The sequence below is a fragment of the Myotis lucifugus genome, unplaced genomic scaffold (assembly GCF_000147115.1).
Source record: "Myotis lucifugus unplaced genomic scaffold, Myoluc2.0 scaffold_3, whole genome shotgun sequence".
Taxonomy (NCBI): domain Eukaryota; kingdom Metazoa; phylum Chordata; class Mammalia; order Chiroptera; family Vespertilionidae; genus Myotis; species Myotis lucifugus.
In genome coordinates this window covers 6,646,802-6,663,362 of record NW_005871051.1, presented here as the reverse complement: position 1 = coordinate 6,663,362, position 16,561 = coordinate 6,646,802, and the positions used below count along the sequence as shown (strand labels likewise).

The following is a 16,561-nucleotide window of genomic DNA, read 5'->3' as shown; positions in this document are numbered from 1 at the left end:
TGCGGGAGGCAATAGCCCGGCGCTGGCGGGGGTGCTGCTCGGGACACAGCTCTGCGCTGGCAGAAGAGCGGTGCTGCCTCCGCGCGGGAGGGAGGCCTTCGGTGCCCAGCGGAGGGGAAGCGCACCCTCCCGTCCCAGGGACTGTGCTCTCGTTCGGGGTCAGGTTGGAAAAGAGCTCCAATGCATATCCTTCGTCTGTCGCCCTGTAGATGTGTGGGTGGCTGTGACTGTGCTTGAAAAGGCTTTCCGTTGTGTGTTTATGATGATGAACGGGTATAAGCATTCAGCAAACTTATTGGCCCAATATTACTTTTCAGTTTATCATCGCAATGAATGGCTTGGAGGGACCACCTCTGGGTTAATGAAGTACTTCAAGAATTTAAAAGCAGTGAAAATTTTGCTTTTGCAGTAAATGGCAATATTTTAATCTTACTAGTAAAAGCAGAGTGGTTGAGATCCTAGGATTTGGATCTGGATAGACATCCGCTTACATTGGGAAAGTTACTTAACTTTCCTGCCTCATTTTCTTTATCTTGAAGTTAGAGGTCAGAGTACCTTCCTCGGAGTAGTATCTTTACATTTGATGGTTCATGTATCATTTATTACAGTGCCTGGCACCTGGTAGATATTCAATACATACTAGCTATTTTTATAACTAATAATTTCTTCTTTCCACTATATCATGACCCAAACTGACATTATTATTATTATTTTTTTTTTTACTAAATGGTGGGAAAGAGAACTAAATATTTTTAGGAAAGAACTATAATTCACTTTTAAAAATCAAGGGATAGTTTCCAGATAATTTTATGATACATAGACTTATAGTTAGAGAAGATATGATTTCAGGATTGTCTGTAGTAACTTTGGAATCTATAAGGGCATCTAAAGATGCTGATGGAATCTATACCTAGTTTAAATTTAATACTTAGTTCTCAAACTGTGATTACTGTTGACAGATTCAAGGCTTATAACTATAGCAAAAAAGTTCAAAACTGTTTCACAATATTAACATTTAAAAAGATAATGATGAAGAAAGTAAAGTACTAAACAGGCTTTTTGGGGGGGGTGGGGGGGACTTGAGTGGCATTATATAAGCCTTTTTTTTAAAAAAAAGGTTTAAGCAATGTTAACTGGAATCCCTTTTCTCCAGAGCTCAGCCTTTCACAATTTAGATTGTGATTTTAAACACTTAGAACAGTTTGACTGTTAAAGAAGCAACGAGTTTACTACTAGTAAGAACACTCCTGATACCTGATTTTAGTTTTTGTGTGGTTGGTTGGAAAGATTACTATTAATCGTCTGTCTTTTCATGAAAAGACACTGATGTAATGTAATATTGCTGGGTCCATTTTAAGATTATTTCCAAAGAATATGACCGCTTGTAAACCCCTTCTATAATTGTGTATGAATGTGAGACTGTAAGGTGTGAGTTAAAAAATAGGAAGGGATGTAAGAGTGGTGGTTTTTGAGCTGGTGTGAAAGGCCTGCTTTGATGTAGTGTGAGGTTGTGTCCCTCTCAGACACTCAGGAATGCTGTGAGGATTTTAATAACTTCTAAATCATTTAGTGGTTTTTATAACTTTATGGAGTTAAATCTGCCACATATTCCAACTGTATTAGGGATACAGATTTTTCTGGTATGGAGATTTTTTAAAACATTTTTTTCTTTTAACTCTTCTTTATTGATGATCAAACAATTCAGTCATCAGTAATAAGAGAGTAGTAGATTTTATAGGGTATCAGTCCTTAAGAAAACGAATGGTAACGCCCTAACCGGTTTGGCTCAGTGGATAGAGCATCGGCCTGCAGACTGAAGGGTCCCAGGTTTGATTCTGGTCAAGGGCATGTACCTTGGTTGCAGGCACATCCCCAGTAGGGGGTGTGCAGGAGGCAGCTGATCGATGTTTCTCTCTTCGATGTTTCTAACTCTCTATCCCTCTCCCTTCCTCTCTGTAAAAAATCAATAAAATATATTTAAAAAAAAGAAAATGAATGGTAACCACAAATAAAGTAGCAATAAACTATGATTTGGAGCTGTTTAGTATTGCATTTATTTTCCTATCCTCATCACCTGTTTCTCTATATATGTAATAGTGGTGTCTTTACATTGTTTTGTGTTTGTTTTTAATCCTCACCCTAGGATATGTTTATTGATTTTTAGAGAGAGAGGAAGGGAGAGAAAGAGAGAGAGAGAAAACTTCAATGCGCCCTGACTGGGGATTGAACCCGCCTGCAACCTTTTGGTGTATGGGATGATGCTCTGACCAGATGAGCCATGCCAGCCAGGGCTAGAGTTCATTTTTTATTGTAGAGTTTTTTGTGGAGGAGGAGAGAGAAAGGATAATTCTCTCACCTCCTAAGGGGCTGTTTGTGAATTATGCTTAGAGAGAAGATCAGCTTTAGTTTCATTAATTCCACAAATTGATCATCTCATGTTTCCCTTAATGATCACATTATTTAATTTTTTTTCTGAATCATCATGCAGTTCACATGACCTCTATATTAGGAAGGTAGTAGTTATGGTACGGTTATAATAACCTGGTTATTATTTAACAGGAAAGGAAGGAGTAAAGGGAAGACCAGATAATATAGGCATGCCATTTATACAGCTTTGATAATTTAACACTCTAAGTCTTCATTGATGAGGGAAGGGATTGGACAAAGGCAGTTTAGATGCATGCCCAATAAGGTCTGAGCGACATGGGAAGGTGCTTACCTGTCTGTCAATCATACCTGGGAACAGGTAAATTGGCCAGAATAGGTGTGGCCCCTGCAAGGCGGGGGGCTGTGAAACCTGAATATTTAAACTTCTGAACAAAGGGAATTCTCTATTGGCTCTTGGTTCTCTCTCTCCTGTGCTAGGCTCCTGGCTCTCGCGTAGTAGGGGTTGCTCTCCAGCATTCGTCCATGTGACACTACTGGACCTCCAGCTGCACCTGTTTCAGGACTGGGTTAAGGGACATGGGCCTTTGCAACCCGAGAAACATAATTCCAGGCCAATAAAAGCCATTTGTCCTCCCAGGCGAGTCTTAGAAACGTCTTTTTCTACAGATATATTGCAAGAGCCAGCCCACTCTAACCAGTGATGGGGAAATTGGAGCCACTAACTTCTCTGGTAACAGTTAGACCTAACATTGGCATCTGGGTGAGCTTTCATTCTACGGTTCTTTCCTTCCTCAACCTGATTGAGCCGAAACGTTAACTAAACTTGGGGCAATTACCCAAATAAACATGTAGCAAAGATGATTATAGCAGTTCTTAAAATGACAATAAAGTAGAACAATTCAGCTGTACTTCAGTAGGGAAATTTATAAACTATGGTTTATTCATACAATGGAATACTATCCCCTAGTAAAAATGAATGAAATAGATCTGTGTTCATCAACATGGATACATATCATGTACATAATATTGAGTGGAAAAAAGCAAGTTGGCAAAGGATATATACAGTGTGATGTATTTATATAGAGCTTTAAAGTAATACATGATACATTATTTATTGATACACTTGATACACATGTACCTAATGAAAGTACATAAAATATAAGAACATACAGAAATAAGACATATTAACTCTGGCGAAGAAAGGTTTGGATGAGGCTCCTTCAGCTCTATAGAAGTTTGTCTTCTATTTTAAAGAACTGAAGCAAATATTAAAATATGCTAATATCTGTTAAAACTGAATGACAGGTATAGTACATGGATTTTTCTCTCTTTTTTTACAGATTTATGTATGATTAAGATAGTTTGTGAGCCTAGCGCTTTAACATTTTTATTTATAATCAGGGCCCTCACCCAGTAAGCTTTCTTCATTTTACTTTCTAGTCTGAAAGCAGTCGACTCTGGAAAAAGAGTTATTTTTCTCCTGCAATGTGTGCCTGTGGAAAGCTTTTCTAAGAAGAGACAGACCAATTATTTAGTCAATTTTACTTTACTCTTTGACTTGTGCTCCTGGGAAAATGCTTTTCTTAGGATACTAGAAATGATCTTTCTTAAAAGGCTGCAGGGGAATTTAAATTTTAAAGACTCTTGGGAAATACAGGCATATACTGATCGTGAACTCTTAAAGTATTGCGGAGCAGATTGGCAGTGACTCAGACGCAAAATTACCACCTTGTCATTAACACTTAAAGTTTGAGTTGATTACATTTTAGTATAATGTGGTAAGCACAAGTTTATACTGTGAATGCAGGTGTCCTAGTTATTGCTCTAAGAAAATAATTCTCTCTTTACAGGTACTAATAAGTAAACATGATAAGATGTTAAGTGGTTGAGTAATGAATAGTAAATTTAATAGCCAATCCCTAATGTGTGAGTTAAACAGTATTTCCATTTCTAATCAAGAACACTGTTCTAGCATTTTCAAAATAAGTGAAACTTGTAACTCCAGAGCAGTATTTTTTTGTTATGTATACTCCCTATTCAGTTATGTGGCCCCTTGATGATCTTAAGCATTTGGATGTTACTGATTGGTAAAAATAAGCCAACATACTTTGAATTGTGTTTCTGTAATATTGCCTTTAAAAACATTGGCCATTTTAATAAAATAATAAGAGCAAAATATTAAAGGAATAAATAATTTGTGTCAGAAATTATACTGCAACATGTAATAACAGGGACAAATTTTATAGTACCTAGGAATTTGAAATTCAGTTGCTGGTATTATAATATCCAAAATGTTTCATGGGGAATTTAGTAGTCTGAAAAAAATCATTTTTAAAAGATGCAGTAAGTACAAAAAGGAGCTAATGGGCATTGCTGGGCATTTATTCCCAGCCCCACCCCATATTACCTCCCCTCCATGGTAATATCCATTTTAGAGTGCAGTTTTAACAATTTTCAAGGTGAAATTAGCAGGCCATATATAAGAGTTTAGCATCCCTGATTTCACCAAAAACTGTCTCATGTACTAAAGAGAAAGAGATTGTTCTTTCCTGGGTTGTCTAACATTTGTGAAGTGATATGAAATATAAGTGATTTTGTTGTTAGAAAATACATTAGCAAATTATGTATGTTTCTACTAGGAGATGTCACTTTCCTTTTCTCTCAGATACTGACTTTTACTACAAGCTCTAGAAATCTTCCGTATCATTTGGAAGTCCGTGGATTGGAACTTAAGATCAAGGGCTGTCTTCCACTGAGTACTCAGCTTGTACCTGGTGGTTGCTATGGGTACAGGAGTATACTGATGAGTAAGTCATAGTTTCTGACCTTTAGGAGTTTATAATATATTTTGAAAATCAATGGCTTAGTAAGTGCATTATCTCATTAATAACAGCATTGTAAATAACAAGTACTTTTAGGCCAGACTTTGTTGAATGCATAAATTTACTGAATCCCTGAACTCTGGGTCAGAATTTAAGGGGCTGGTCGGCTCCCACTGCATCAATTAAGGCTGAGAGGGCTGGAATTCAGAGAGGCCTTGACCTTTGGTAGTGGTTGGTTTGTCAAGATGTCACTGCAAGATGAGTGTTGCTTGACCTTCAGTAGTGTTGTGATGGCTTCCGTGGCAGGATATTCAGGAAGTAGCAGTTGTTGGTGTTTAGATTAGTTGTAAGTCAGGCGTTTGAGTCCAGAGTTGCCTTAATCTATGTGTAAACATATTTTTGTGTAAAAGCAAACATTTATTAAGCATGTACCATGTGTGGAGTACCATAGTCTCTTAAATTGTTGTTTACCAAACTCACAGTATAAACTCTACATTGCAATGAAATGTAGTCATATTTTAAAAATAGAGTGTAAGTGCCTGCATGAAATCTGTAGTAGTTTTATATTGGGTTTACTCTGTGTCTAAATTCTTTTCAGGGTATTCTGATACAGTTTGCTTCTCTATTATTTTTATTGTCTTTCTTAATGTCTTGTTATTCTAAACACTAATATCATTACATTTATAACTATAATTATTGCTTTATTTTACTATTTTAATCAATGCACCTATTTTAAACCAGTTAGTGACAGGAGAAAAAGACAAGAAGGGCCCAACTTTGCTAGTGTAAGTTAGCTTTCTGTATGTTGAGGGTACTATCTGCTTCACATAGTCATTCTTCTAGTGAGAAAGACAGAACACACCAGTACGTAAACTCCTTAACAGCGGGAACTTGTTTATTTATAGGCCTAGTCTGTCTACAGTTATTTATTGAGTACCTGTTACATATCAGGACTGTGTTAAGCAGCTGGGATATAATAGAGAATAAGATATTATTGGCTCCCATGGCAGTTTTAGAACCTGGAACATAGGTGCAAGAAATGCACATGGTTTTAGTTGTTGAAATTTAAGCATTTGAAAGTTAGTATATTTATGACTTACAAATTTACCTTTCACTGCACTATTAAGGCAAAAGGACTTTATCTGCAGAATAAAGACTCCTACATGATTTAATTTTCTCTGTGCATTTGGGATAATAGTCTACTGACACATTTCTGTTCTCATTTAAAAATTATTTATATTCTGCCTTGTTCCTAAAAATATTAATGCACTTTACAAAAATGTGTAAATATGGCAAGATAAAATAAGCAATGAATGGAGCCCAGAGTGAGATTAGGACACATACCAACATACTGTGAAGTTAGTCACTTACATCATATGGGACTATATCCTCCCACCACAAAATCTGTGATCCTGCCTATATCTTTACCTGTGGTTTCCTTCCTTTTTAAAATGTAGACCCTTCCTTTTGTGAAAGATCAACCCACCACACATGTTTCTACTTCACTTTGTCCAGGACTTGGTTCTGCCCTCTCTTCTTATCTCCCTTGCATTCTAGGATCAATGCCTTTGTTCTGCAAACGTGTTTGACCATCTCCCCCAACACACAAAAGCACACCCTTGCTCTTCACATTTCTCTCCAGCTACCGCTCCATTTCTCTGTTTGCCATTTTAACACTCCGGTGTGGGGTGAATTTCCCGCCAAAATATAAGATGGCTCTGTCTTTTGGTTTTGTTCCATCCACCAAAAGGGTGGATTACAAACAAATATTTGGTAATACGCAGTTACAATCGGCCCGAGTTTACACGTTTCCCGCACTCCACCGCAAATCTGTATGAACCGAGTTAAAGACGGCTCCCGCGGAGTACGCGCAATTCACGCGAGCCGACTTAACTCGTTTCCCCCACTCCAAGTGTTAACAACATTTTTCAAAAGAATCAGTTGCATGAACTTTGATCTCATAGCCTTACCTGCCATGTACAGTCATCCTCCTCCAGTCTGGCTTTCAGTCCCCTCCTGTACCGCTCAAACCGTGGCCATCTCAGCATGATGCCTGTGCTGGCACGTCCAGTGGGCCCTTTTCAGTTCTCATCCTGGGAGAGCCCAGCTGTGTTGACCAAATTGACCAGTCCTTCCTGCTGGAAACGCCCTCCGCTTCACTTCTGTGCCCACACAGACTCATGTTTTTTCTTTCCCTCAGAGCACCCCTCACCTCAGTCATTTTTGCTTGTTCCTCATCCTCCCCAACCCCGGTGCAAGAGCTCCTTACAGCTTGACCTCTGCCTTTCCTTTTTCTTAATGCACCTCCAATGATATTGCCCACTGTCTTGATTCAAATATTATTCATATGCCTTCCCAAGTTTATATCTGTAAGCTGAAACCTTTTTTTTGAACTCCATACACATATATTCATCTGCTCACTTGATACGTGCTTTTGGATTTCCCACAGGCATTTTAAACTTAACAGAAACAACTTTATCTTACCAGAAGCTTATCTTCCACCTCTGAATTCTCTCTCTTTACTCTTCCCCATTTCAGTAAACAGCGTCACCAACATACAGTTGTTCAAGGCAGAACCTAGAGATAATTTTTGATATCTCCTTCTCTTTTATCCCCCACCAATGTCTAAAACATAATCAAGCCTTACTTGCCCTTCTCCCTCCTTTCCCTTCCTCCTCTTCTCCCCACCTTCTAGTCCCCCTCCCCCTCTTTCTTCTTCAAGAGCACCCTTCAACATTTCATAATCCTGGTTTGGTGGTGATGAACTCCTTTAGCTTTTTCTTGTCTGTGAAGCTCTTTTTCTGACCTTCAATTCTAAATGATAGCTTTGCAGGGTAATCTTGGTTGTAGGCCCTTGCTATTCATCCCTTTGAATATTTCTTACTACTCCCTTCTGGCCTGCATAGTTTCTGTTGAGAAATCAGGTGGCAATCTTATGGGTATGCTCTTGTAGGTAACTGACTGTTTTTCTCTTGCTGCTTTTAAGATTCTCTGTCTTTTGCCCTTGGCATTTTAATTATGATGTGTCTTGGTGTGGTCCTCTTTGGCTTTATCTTGTTTGGGGTTCTCTGCACTTCCTGGACTTATAAGTCAATTTCTTTCACCAGGTAGGGGAAGTTTTCTGTCATTATTTCTTCAAATAGAGTTTCACTATATTGCTCTCTCTCTTCTCCTTCTGGCACCCCCATGATGCGAATGTTGGTACACTTTAAGTTGTCCCAGAGGCTCTTTACACTATCTTCATATTTTTGGGTTCTTTTTTCTTTTTGTTCTTCTGATTGGGTATTTTGCTTTCTCATATTCCAAATTGCTGATTTGATTCTCTCGCATCCTGTACTCCACTGTTTAGTCTCTGTAAATTATTCTTTATTTCAGTTAGTGTATCCTTTATTTCTGACTGGTTCTTTTTTTTTTTTTTTTTAATATATTTTATTGATTTTTTTACAGAGAGGAAGGGAGAGGGATAGAGAGTTAGAAACATCGATGAGAGAGAAACATCGATCAGCTGCCTCCTGCACACCTCCCACTGGGGATGTGCCCGCAACCAAGGTACATGCCCTTGACTGGAATCAAACCTGGGACCCTTCAGTCCGCAGGCCAACGCTCTATCCACTGAGCCAAACCAGTCAGGGCCTGACTGGTTCTTTTTCATGTCTTTGATATTCTCAGTAAGATCCTTGAACATCCGTATAACCATTGTTTTGAACTCTGTATCTAATAGTTTGCTTGCTTTCATTTCATTTAGTTCTTTTTTTGGAGATTTATCCTGTTCTTTCATTTGTGACATGTTTCTTTGTCTCCGCATTTTGGCTGCTTCCCTGTGTTTGTTTCTATGTATTAGGTAGAGCTGCTATGTCTCCTGGAATTGGCCGTATGTAGTAGGTGTCCTGTAGGGCCCAGTGGCTCAGCCTCCCCAGTCACCTGAGCTGGGCACTTTAAGTGTGCCCTGTGTGGGCTGTGTGCACTGTCTTGTTGTGGTTGAGCCTTGATAGCTGTTGGTGTCACTGGGAGGAATTGACCCCCAGGCCAGTTGGCTGTGAGTGCCAGCTGCAACTACAGCGGAAGAGCTGCTATGCAGGAGATACCCCTGTGGAGCAGGACTTGCGTCCATGGGGCCTTGGTGCTCACTGAGTCTGCCCCTTGAGTGGTCACTCATGGATGTGTAAGTTGTAATCTGGCATGGTCTAAAGCCCAGGTGCACTGGCTCTGGGCCCTCCTATGAGGTGCAAAGTCAGCCACTACTTGTGCCCTGCCTGGGGCCACTTTGTGATATAAGCTTCCCATGATACTTAGCTGCAATATTCCTTTTTAGTTATGCTTCCTTTGCAGTCTTTTCTCTTTTTCTCATTGCTGTATTTGAGTTTCAGGCAGACATTTCTTGGAAGTCAAACATTAAACACCATAAGACAAAATGAGATAGATCTGTAAAAACTGATACAGAAAGCTATCTATGAGTAGTATGTTAGGTAACTTTCTGTTGCTACTGTAACAAATTGCCACACACTTAGTGGCTTGAAATAACACAGTTATTATCTTACATCTCTTTAGGTTAAAGTTCGGCAAGTCTCTCAGGGCTGAAATCCAGGTGTCAGCAGGGCTGCATTCTTTTCTGGAGGCTTTAGGACAGTGGTTCTCAACCTTCCTAATGCCTCGACCCTTTAATACAGTTCCTCATGTTGTGGTGACCCCCAACCATAAAATTATTTTTGGTGCTACTTCATAACTGTAATTTTGCTACTGTTATGAATTGTAATGTAAATATCTGATATGCAGGATGTATTTTCATTGTTACAAATTGAACATAATTAAAGCATAGTGATTAATCACAAAAACAATATGTAATTATATATGTGTTTTCCGATGGTCTTAGGTGACCCCTGTGAAAGGGTCGTTCGACCCCCAAAGGGGTCGCGACCCACAGGTTGAGAACCGCTGCTCTAGGAGATGACTTCCTTCCTTGCCTTTTAGCTTCTAGAGGCCACTCACGTTACCTAATGTATCCCCCTCTCCCCGCCCAATCTTGAAAACCAGCTATGTAGCATTTCTCTCACCCTGCTTCCACCATCACGTCTTTCTCTCTCTCCTTCTCCCTCCCTCTTCCACTTTTAAGGACTCTTGTAATTACATCGGGTCTGCCTGGATACCAGATAGGCTCCCTATCTTAAAGTCAGCTGACTAGCAACCTTGATTTCCTTTTGCCAAGTAGCCTAACATATTCACAAGTTGTGGTTATAGGACAGGGGCATCTTTGGGACCATTATTGTGCCTACCATGTATAGTCAGGAATGAAAGAAAGTTGTAAAACAGTTTGTAGCGTTGTAATTCCCTTTGGATTTGAAAAAATGAGTGGTGGTGAGAAACCATATGGTGTAAGGTGAAATCCCCTTTTAAAAAACCCTATTTAAAAATAGAGCACTAAAAGAAGATTGAGTGTTTTATTCACTTTATCAAAAGATTTTCAACATTCTGAATGTCAGGCAGTAGGACAAAATTCAATTTACATACAGTTAATTAGTTGTAAAGTGTGCTCCTGTACTTCCACACCCTCCCAGCTGTTTCTGCTGGGTATGGTTTAACTTTAATCGAGGGAACATTACCTCTCTTTTTTTATGTATCTTTATTGTTGAAAGTATTGCATATGTCCCCCTTTTCTTCTCATTGACCTCTTTTAACGTGCCTCCACCCCCCACCCCAGGCCTTCACCACCCTATTTTCTGTGTCCATGGGTTATTATGCATATATGCATACAAGTTCTTTGGTTGATTTCTTCCCACCCACCCACCCATCTCCGCCTTCCCTCTGAGATTCCAGAGTCGAACAGTTACTTCTTGATCTCTGATAGGTAAGCACAAGTTAGATCTGGCTTCAGAATTTCTCTGTACACCATGAACTGCACATTTTACTTAAAGTTACTTACTGTCACACATAAAACTGTCACATAAGGAGAAACCAAGATGGTGGCATAGATAAACACCTGAAATTGCTGCCTCCCACAACCACTGAAAAATACAACTAAAAGACAAAACAGACATCATCCAGAACCACAGGAAGGCTGGCTGAGTGGAAATTCTACAACTAGAAGGAAAGAGAAAAGCACACTGAGACTCAGAGGAGGTGCGGAAGTAAAGTGCAGAGGTACGGAGGCGCAGGCGGAAAGGGCTGGCAACTGAGGACGCAGTTGTCTTTTCATTCGGGAGGGAGACACACGCTCCAGCTCTGAACTCCAGTTCCCGGTGAGTCTCTGGGGACCCAGACTCATACGGGGAGAAACTGGACTGTCTGGCAGCAGGCGGAACTCGAGGGCAGCTTTCTCTCAGAGGTGCTTGCAGTGGTTACCGCGGGACACTGAGACCCGGGGCCTCTTAGGGCAGGACTGAGGAGCAGCCATAGCTGTTTGCTCTGCCCTGTTGATTCCCTGAGACCCCGCCCCACCCAAGCTGTGCTCAGAGGCTTTTGCATATGAGTGACCTGGCCCTGTGCAATCTAAAATTACCTAACAGACTGCAGCTGGGTCAGAGAGACCCAGAACATCCAAAAGAAGGCCCAAGGCCCCACAGCAGCTTGCATTGCTTCACAGCTGGACCTCATCTGAGCACCTCCAAATCCCAAACAAAGAAGAGGAATCTGCAGATCTCTCCGTAGCTCCTGCTGGGTAGCTTCAGGCAGAGGCTAAATTAGCACCTCCTTAGAGATCCAAGTGCCAGTGTACCCAGTGGTCAGAGTGGGACCATCCAGATAACAACTCCTCAGATCCATAATGGACACACTCAGGGGGCAGACTCAGTGAGCACCAAAGCCCCACTGAATCAATTCTTGCCCCAGAAGGGTGTCTCCAGCACAGAAGTTCTCCCACCATAGACACAGCTGATTCTCACAGCCAATTGGCCTGGAGGTCAATTCCTCCGAATGATACCAACTACAATCAAGGCATAACTACAACAAGAATGTGCACACAGCCCACAAAGGGGTGCACCAAGAGTGTCCACCTCAGGTAATTGGGGAGGCTGAGCTACTGGGCCCTATAGGTCACCTAGCACAGAAAGCCACTCTATCAACACAGGGAAGCAGCCAAAATGCAGAGACAAAGAAACAGGTCACAAATGACAAATGGAGGAAAGCAAACTACTGGATATAGAGTTCAAAACCACACTTATAAGGTTTTTCAAGAATTTTCTAGAAACCGCCAATAAATTTAGTGAGACCCTCAATAAATCTAGTGAGACCCTCGAGGATATCAAAAAGGACCAAATAGGAATTAAGCATACACTAACTGAAATAAAGAATATTATACTGAGATCCAACAGCAGACTAGAGGATCGCAAGAATCAAGTCAAAGATTTGAAATACGAAGAAGTAAAAAGCACCCAACCAGAAAAGAAAAAAGAATCCAAAAATATGAAGATAGTGTAAGGAGCCTCTGGGACAATTTTAAGCGAACCAACATCTGAATTATAGGGGTGCCAGAAGAAGAGAGAGAGCAAGATATTGAAAACCTATTTGAAGAAATAATGACAGAAAACTTCCCCTACCTAGTGAAAGAAATAGACTTACAAGTCCAGGAAGCGCAGAGAACCCCAAACAAAAGGAATCCAAAGAGGCCCACACCAAGACACATCATAATTAAAATGCCAAGGGCAAAAGACAGAGAATCTTAAAAGCAGCAAGAGAAAAACAGTCAGTTACCTACAAGAGCATACCCATAAGATTGCCACCTGATTTCTCAACAGAAACTATGCAGGCCAGAAGGGAGTGGCAAGAAATATTCAAAGTGATGAATTGCAAGAACCTACAACCAAGATTACTTTACCCAGCAAAGCTATCATTTAGAATTGAAGGTCAGATAAAGACCTTCACAGATAGGAAAAAACTAAAGGAGTTCATCACCACCAAACCAGTATTATATGAAATGCTGAAAGGTATTCTTTAAGAAGAGGAAGAAGAAGAAAAAGGTAAAGATAAAAATTATGAACAAGTACACTTCTATCAACAAGTGAATCTAAAAATCAAGTGAATAAATAATCTGATGAACAGAATAAACTGGTGAATATAATAGAATCAGGGGCATAGGAAGGGAGTAGACTGACAATTCTTGGGGGGAAAGGGGTGTGGGGGGTGCGGGAAGAGACTGGACAAAAATCGTGCACCTATGGATGAGGACAGTCGGGGGGGGAGGGGTAAGGGCAGAGGGTGGGGTGGGAACCGGGTGGAGGGGAGCTATGGGGGGAAAAAGGAACAACTGTAATAATCTGAACAATAAAGATTTAATTTCAAAAACTGTCTCGTAATGATCATATTTATCAAATTAATAGCATTTATTAAAATTATTCAGATATATCTTTTGTTCACATAGTACCCTTCATCCAAATTTGAATGATTCAAACTCTTTCTAAAATAAGCATTAGGTAGAGGGTAATTTCCTCCAGATATACAGATGGGAAACCATAAGAATTCACAGGCAACCTGGTATAAACAGATGGCTCTTACATCATTCCTGCTGGTAGGGGCTGTTTTAGAGCACAGTGACCAGGTTACATCTTTCTGTAGAAAAATCATAAATTTGGCCCCAGTATTTTTATGGTTCACACAAATAAAACCTCATTGCCTTTATTTTCATGAGTTTTGGTGTCCTTAAAAATGTGAATTTTTAGTTGAAACGCATTGAGTATTACTGTCTGCCTGTTTATATTTCTATCTATTTCTTAAACATTAAGTTTCTGAACTGATGGGTCATGATATTTGTACCATAATTTTCATATAGTTCTTTTCTACTCAGTGGTTGATTTTAAAACATATTTTACTCTTCTCTTTGGATTATGGTTTTGAATTTAGGTTGATTTTAGGAAAACACTGCTAGTTCCAATAAATGAAAAACTTTCTATTTTAATAATGTAATTTTTGTGTGCATTACTGCAAAATGTAAATTAAAACTACTTGATACATTACGGAAGAGATTTTAGGAATTCTTACTTAATTGGTACTTAAATGTTCGTTTGTTCCAGAGACATTTAAAAAGTAACCTTAATGTTTATGAAATGAACTTAACACATTGAGTTTTCAGATTGAACTACTTTCTTTACAATAAAACTCAAACCAAATAAGTCTGTTGCCTTGACAAAGTACAGCCTAATTGTAGCTAGTCTTTCTTTGACATTACATTTTACAGTCAACAGGCATTTTATATGGGCAGGCTCAGTCTATAGTCCTCTTTGGCAGGCAAGATGTGAAATAGTTCAAATAGTTTCACTGCATATTTATTGCCGAGTGAATGTGCACTTGTTAAGGGCTGCTTTTTTTTTTAATCTGTGGGATAAAATTGCAAAACATTCTTTCACTGCTCTTCTTGCTTACCTGTGCTCTGACATTTAGGTCTTTAGAATCTTTTGCAAAGAGGAAACGATTTGGTGATGGAGTGCTCCCACTGACCGATGGACTCAAAGAAGAGAAGGTAAAAAACCATTTCTTCTTTCTCCTCTATCCTTGTAGAAAACCACAGAAAGCATGTCCACATATGTGTAGCTTCTTTTCACTTTAATTTTCTTGTTGATAGTTATTAAGTAGGAATAGTGAGTGACATTTGTGTTGATTGGTAGAGAAAGATATTGAAATAAAGCTGATTAGTGATAAGCTTTGTTGCTAGGTCCTTTAAATTTGGTTCTTATATTTTTTAATAGCAATTCTAGAACTTAAATGCAGTGTGAAGTGAAATATGGATCCCTATTCCTTCTATCTTCCTCATCAAATACTTTGTTACCACATTAAAAACAAAAATTTAAAAGAAAACTCCAACTTGGGGCATGTTATAACTTTAATACCTAAACAAGGAATTAATGTATCGAGAAGTTAAGATCTTGACATTTTATGCTGCGAAATCATAAACCTTCAAAAAATAACCCAGGTTTTGTTTGCTTCTTAGATAGAGATAAAGTAATTTGTGGGTTTAGATTATTTTCCACACCTTTTATATAATTAGTTTTATCTCCACTCTTGTGCTAAAGCATAAAATAGGTGCTAGTTAAATTATCTGACCCAGTCTCCTATGTGCTGGTAAAAGGTGCCAATCCCATGACATACTAGTAAGATACAGCTCTGAGTTGCAGGAACATTTAAGTGATTTTTCTTCATGTGTGTAGCTCAACAAAGGCAGAAGGATCCAAAGAAAGAGGCCTGGTCCATGTCTGGCAGGCGGGATCCTGCTCTGTAACCCCAGAGAGATTGCCCGGCTGGGGAGAAAGGACTGTTCTTCAGGCGGCCCTGGGAGTGAAGCATGGAGTTCTTCTGACGGAAGGTATTGGAAAGAATGGCTTAGCCAATAGGAACTGAGAGTCTAGCCAATGTCTGAGTGTGGAAGAGCAGGAAGAGAGTTACTGGATGCCAGGTGTTTTTAATGAACTTTGCTGAAGCTTATATTCTTTTTGTTTTCAAAATATGTTTTTATTTCCTTTATCAGAAATTGGATTAATTCTTAAATTTAAGATATATACTTAATCAGAAATCAGATTAATTCTTATATATCTTTTTAAAATATATTTTTATTGATTTCAGAGAGGAAGGGAGAGGGAGAGAGAGATAGAAACATCAATGATGAGAGAATCATCGATCAGCTGCCGCCTGCATGCCCCACACTGGGGGATCGAGCCCACAACCCATGCATGTGCCCTGATCAGGAGTTGAACCATGACCTCCTGGTTCATGGGTTGATGCTCAACCACTGAGCCATATTGGCAGGGCTAGCTAGTTCTTATATTTAAGATATACCATAACTAGAATAAAAGGGAGAATGATAGTTTTTCTTTCATTAATCTGTCTTTTATTACAGGGATGTTTCAGCCTAGAACCCAGAAGGATAGAGGGAAAATTATTTTTCCTCCCCTGTGGAACAGTAGACTTTACTCTTTGCCCTATAGTTTAGATGTATAGTAAGCATACACCACCTAGGTTTGTATAAGTACACTCTATGACATGCGTGTCAGAGGTGACACGCAAACTCATTTTTTTGGTTGATTTTTCTTTGTTAAATGGCATTTCAATATATAAAATAAATATCAAAAATATAAATCTTTGTTTTACTATGGTTGCAAATATCAAAAAATTTCTATATGTGACACGACACCAGAGTAAGTTAGGGTTTTTCAAAATGCTGACACGCCGAGCTCAAAAGGTTCGCCATCACTGCTCTATGATGTCCACACAGTGACTAAATCACTAACTAAAACATTTATCAGAATGTATTCCTGTTGTTAAGCAGCACACACTGTATATTATTTATATACTAGAGGTCCGGTGCATGAAAATTTGTGCACTGGAGTGGGGGGGGGGGCAGTCCCTCAGCCCAGCCTGTGCCCTCTCATGGT

The 16,561-nt window shown here is 39.4% G+C and overlaps 1 protein-coding gene across 12 annotated transcripts in view; it reads left to right on the top strand.

The window, feature by feature from the left end:
* The window catches only part of ALS2 (ALS2, alsin Rho guanine nucleotide exchange factor), a 57,531-nt gene that overhangs the window by 682 nt on the left and 40,288 nt on the right, over window positions 1-16,561 (top strand). For all 12 annotated transcript variants that reach the window (XR_002831116.1, XR_002831110.1, XR_002831115.1 and 9 more), the window contains exons 2-3: window positions 14,577-14,655; window positions 15,341-15,495. Coding sequence is in view for 7 of the 12 variants with exons in the window: in XM_006082412.2 (XP_006082474.1) it covers window positions 14,636-14,655; window positions 15,341-15,495 (175 nt within the window). In the remaining 5 variants the exon portion in view is untranslated. The remainder of the gene's footprint in view (window positions 1-14,576; window positions 14,656-15,340; window positions 15,496-16,561) is intronic.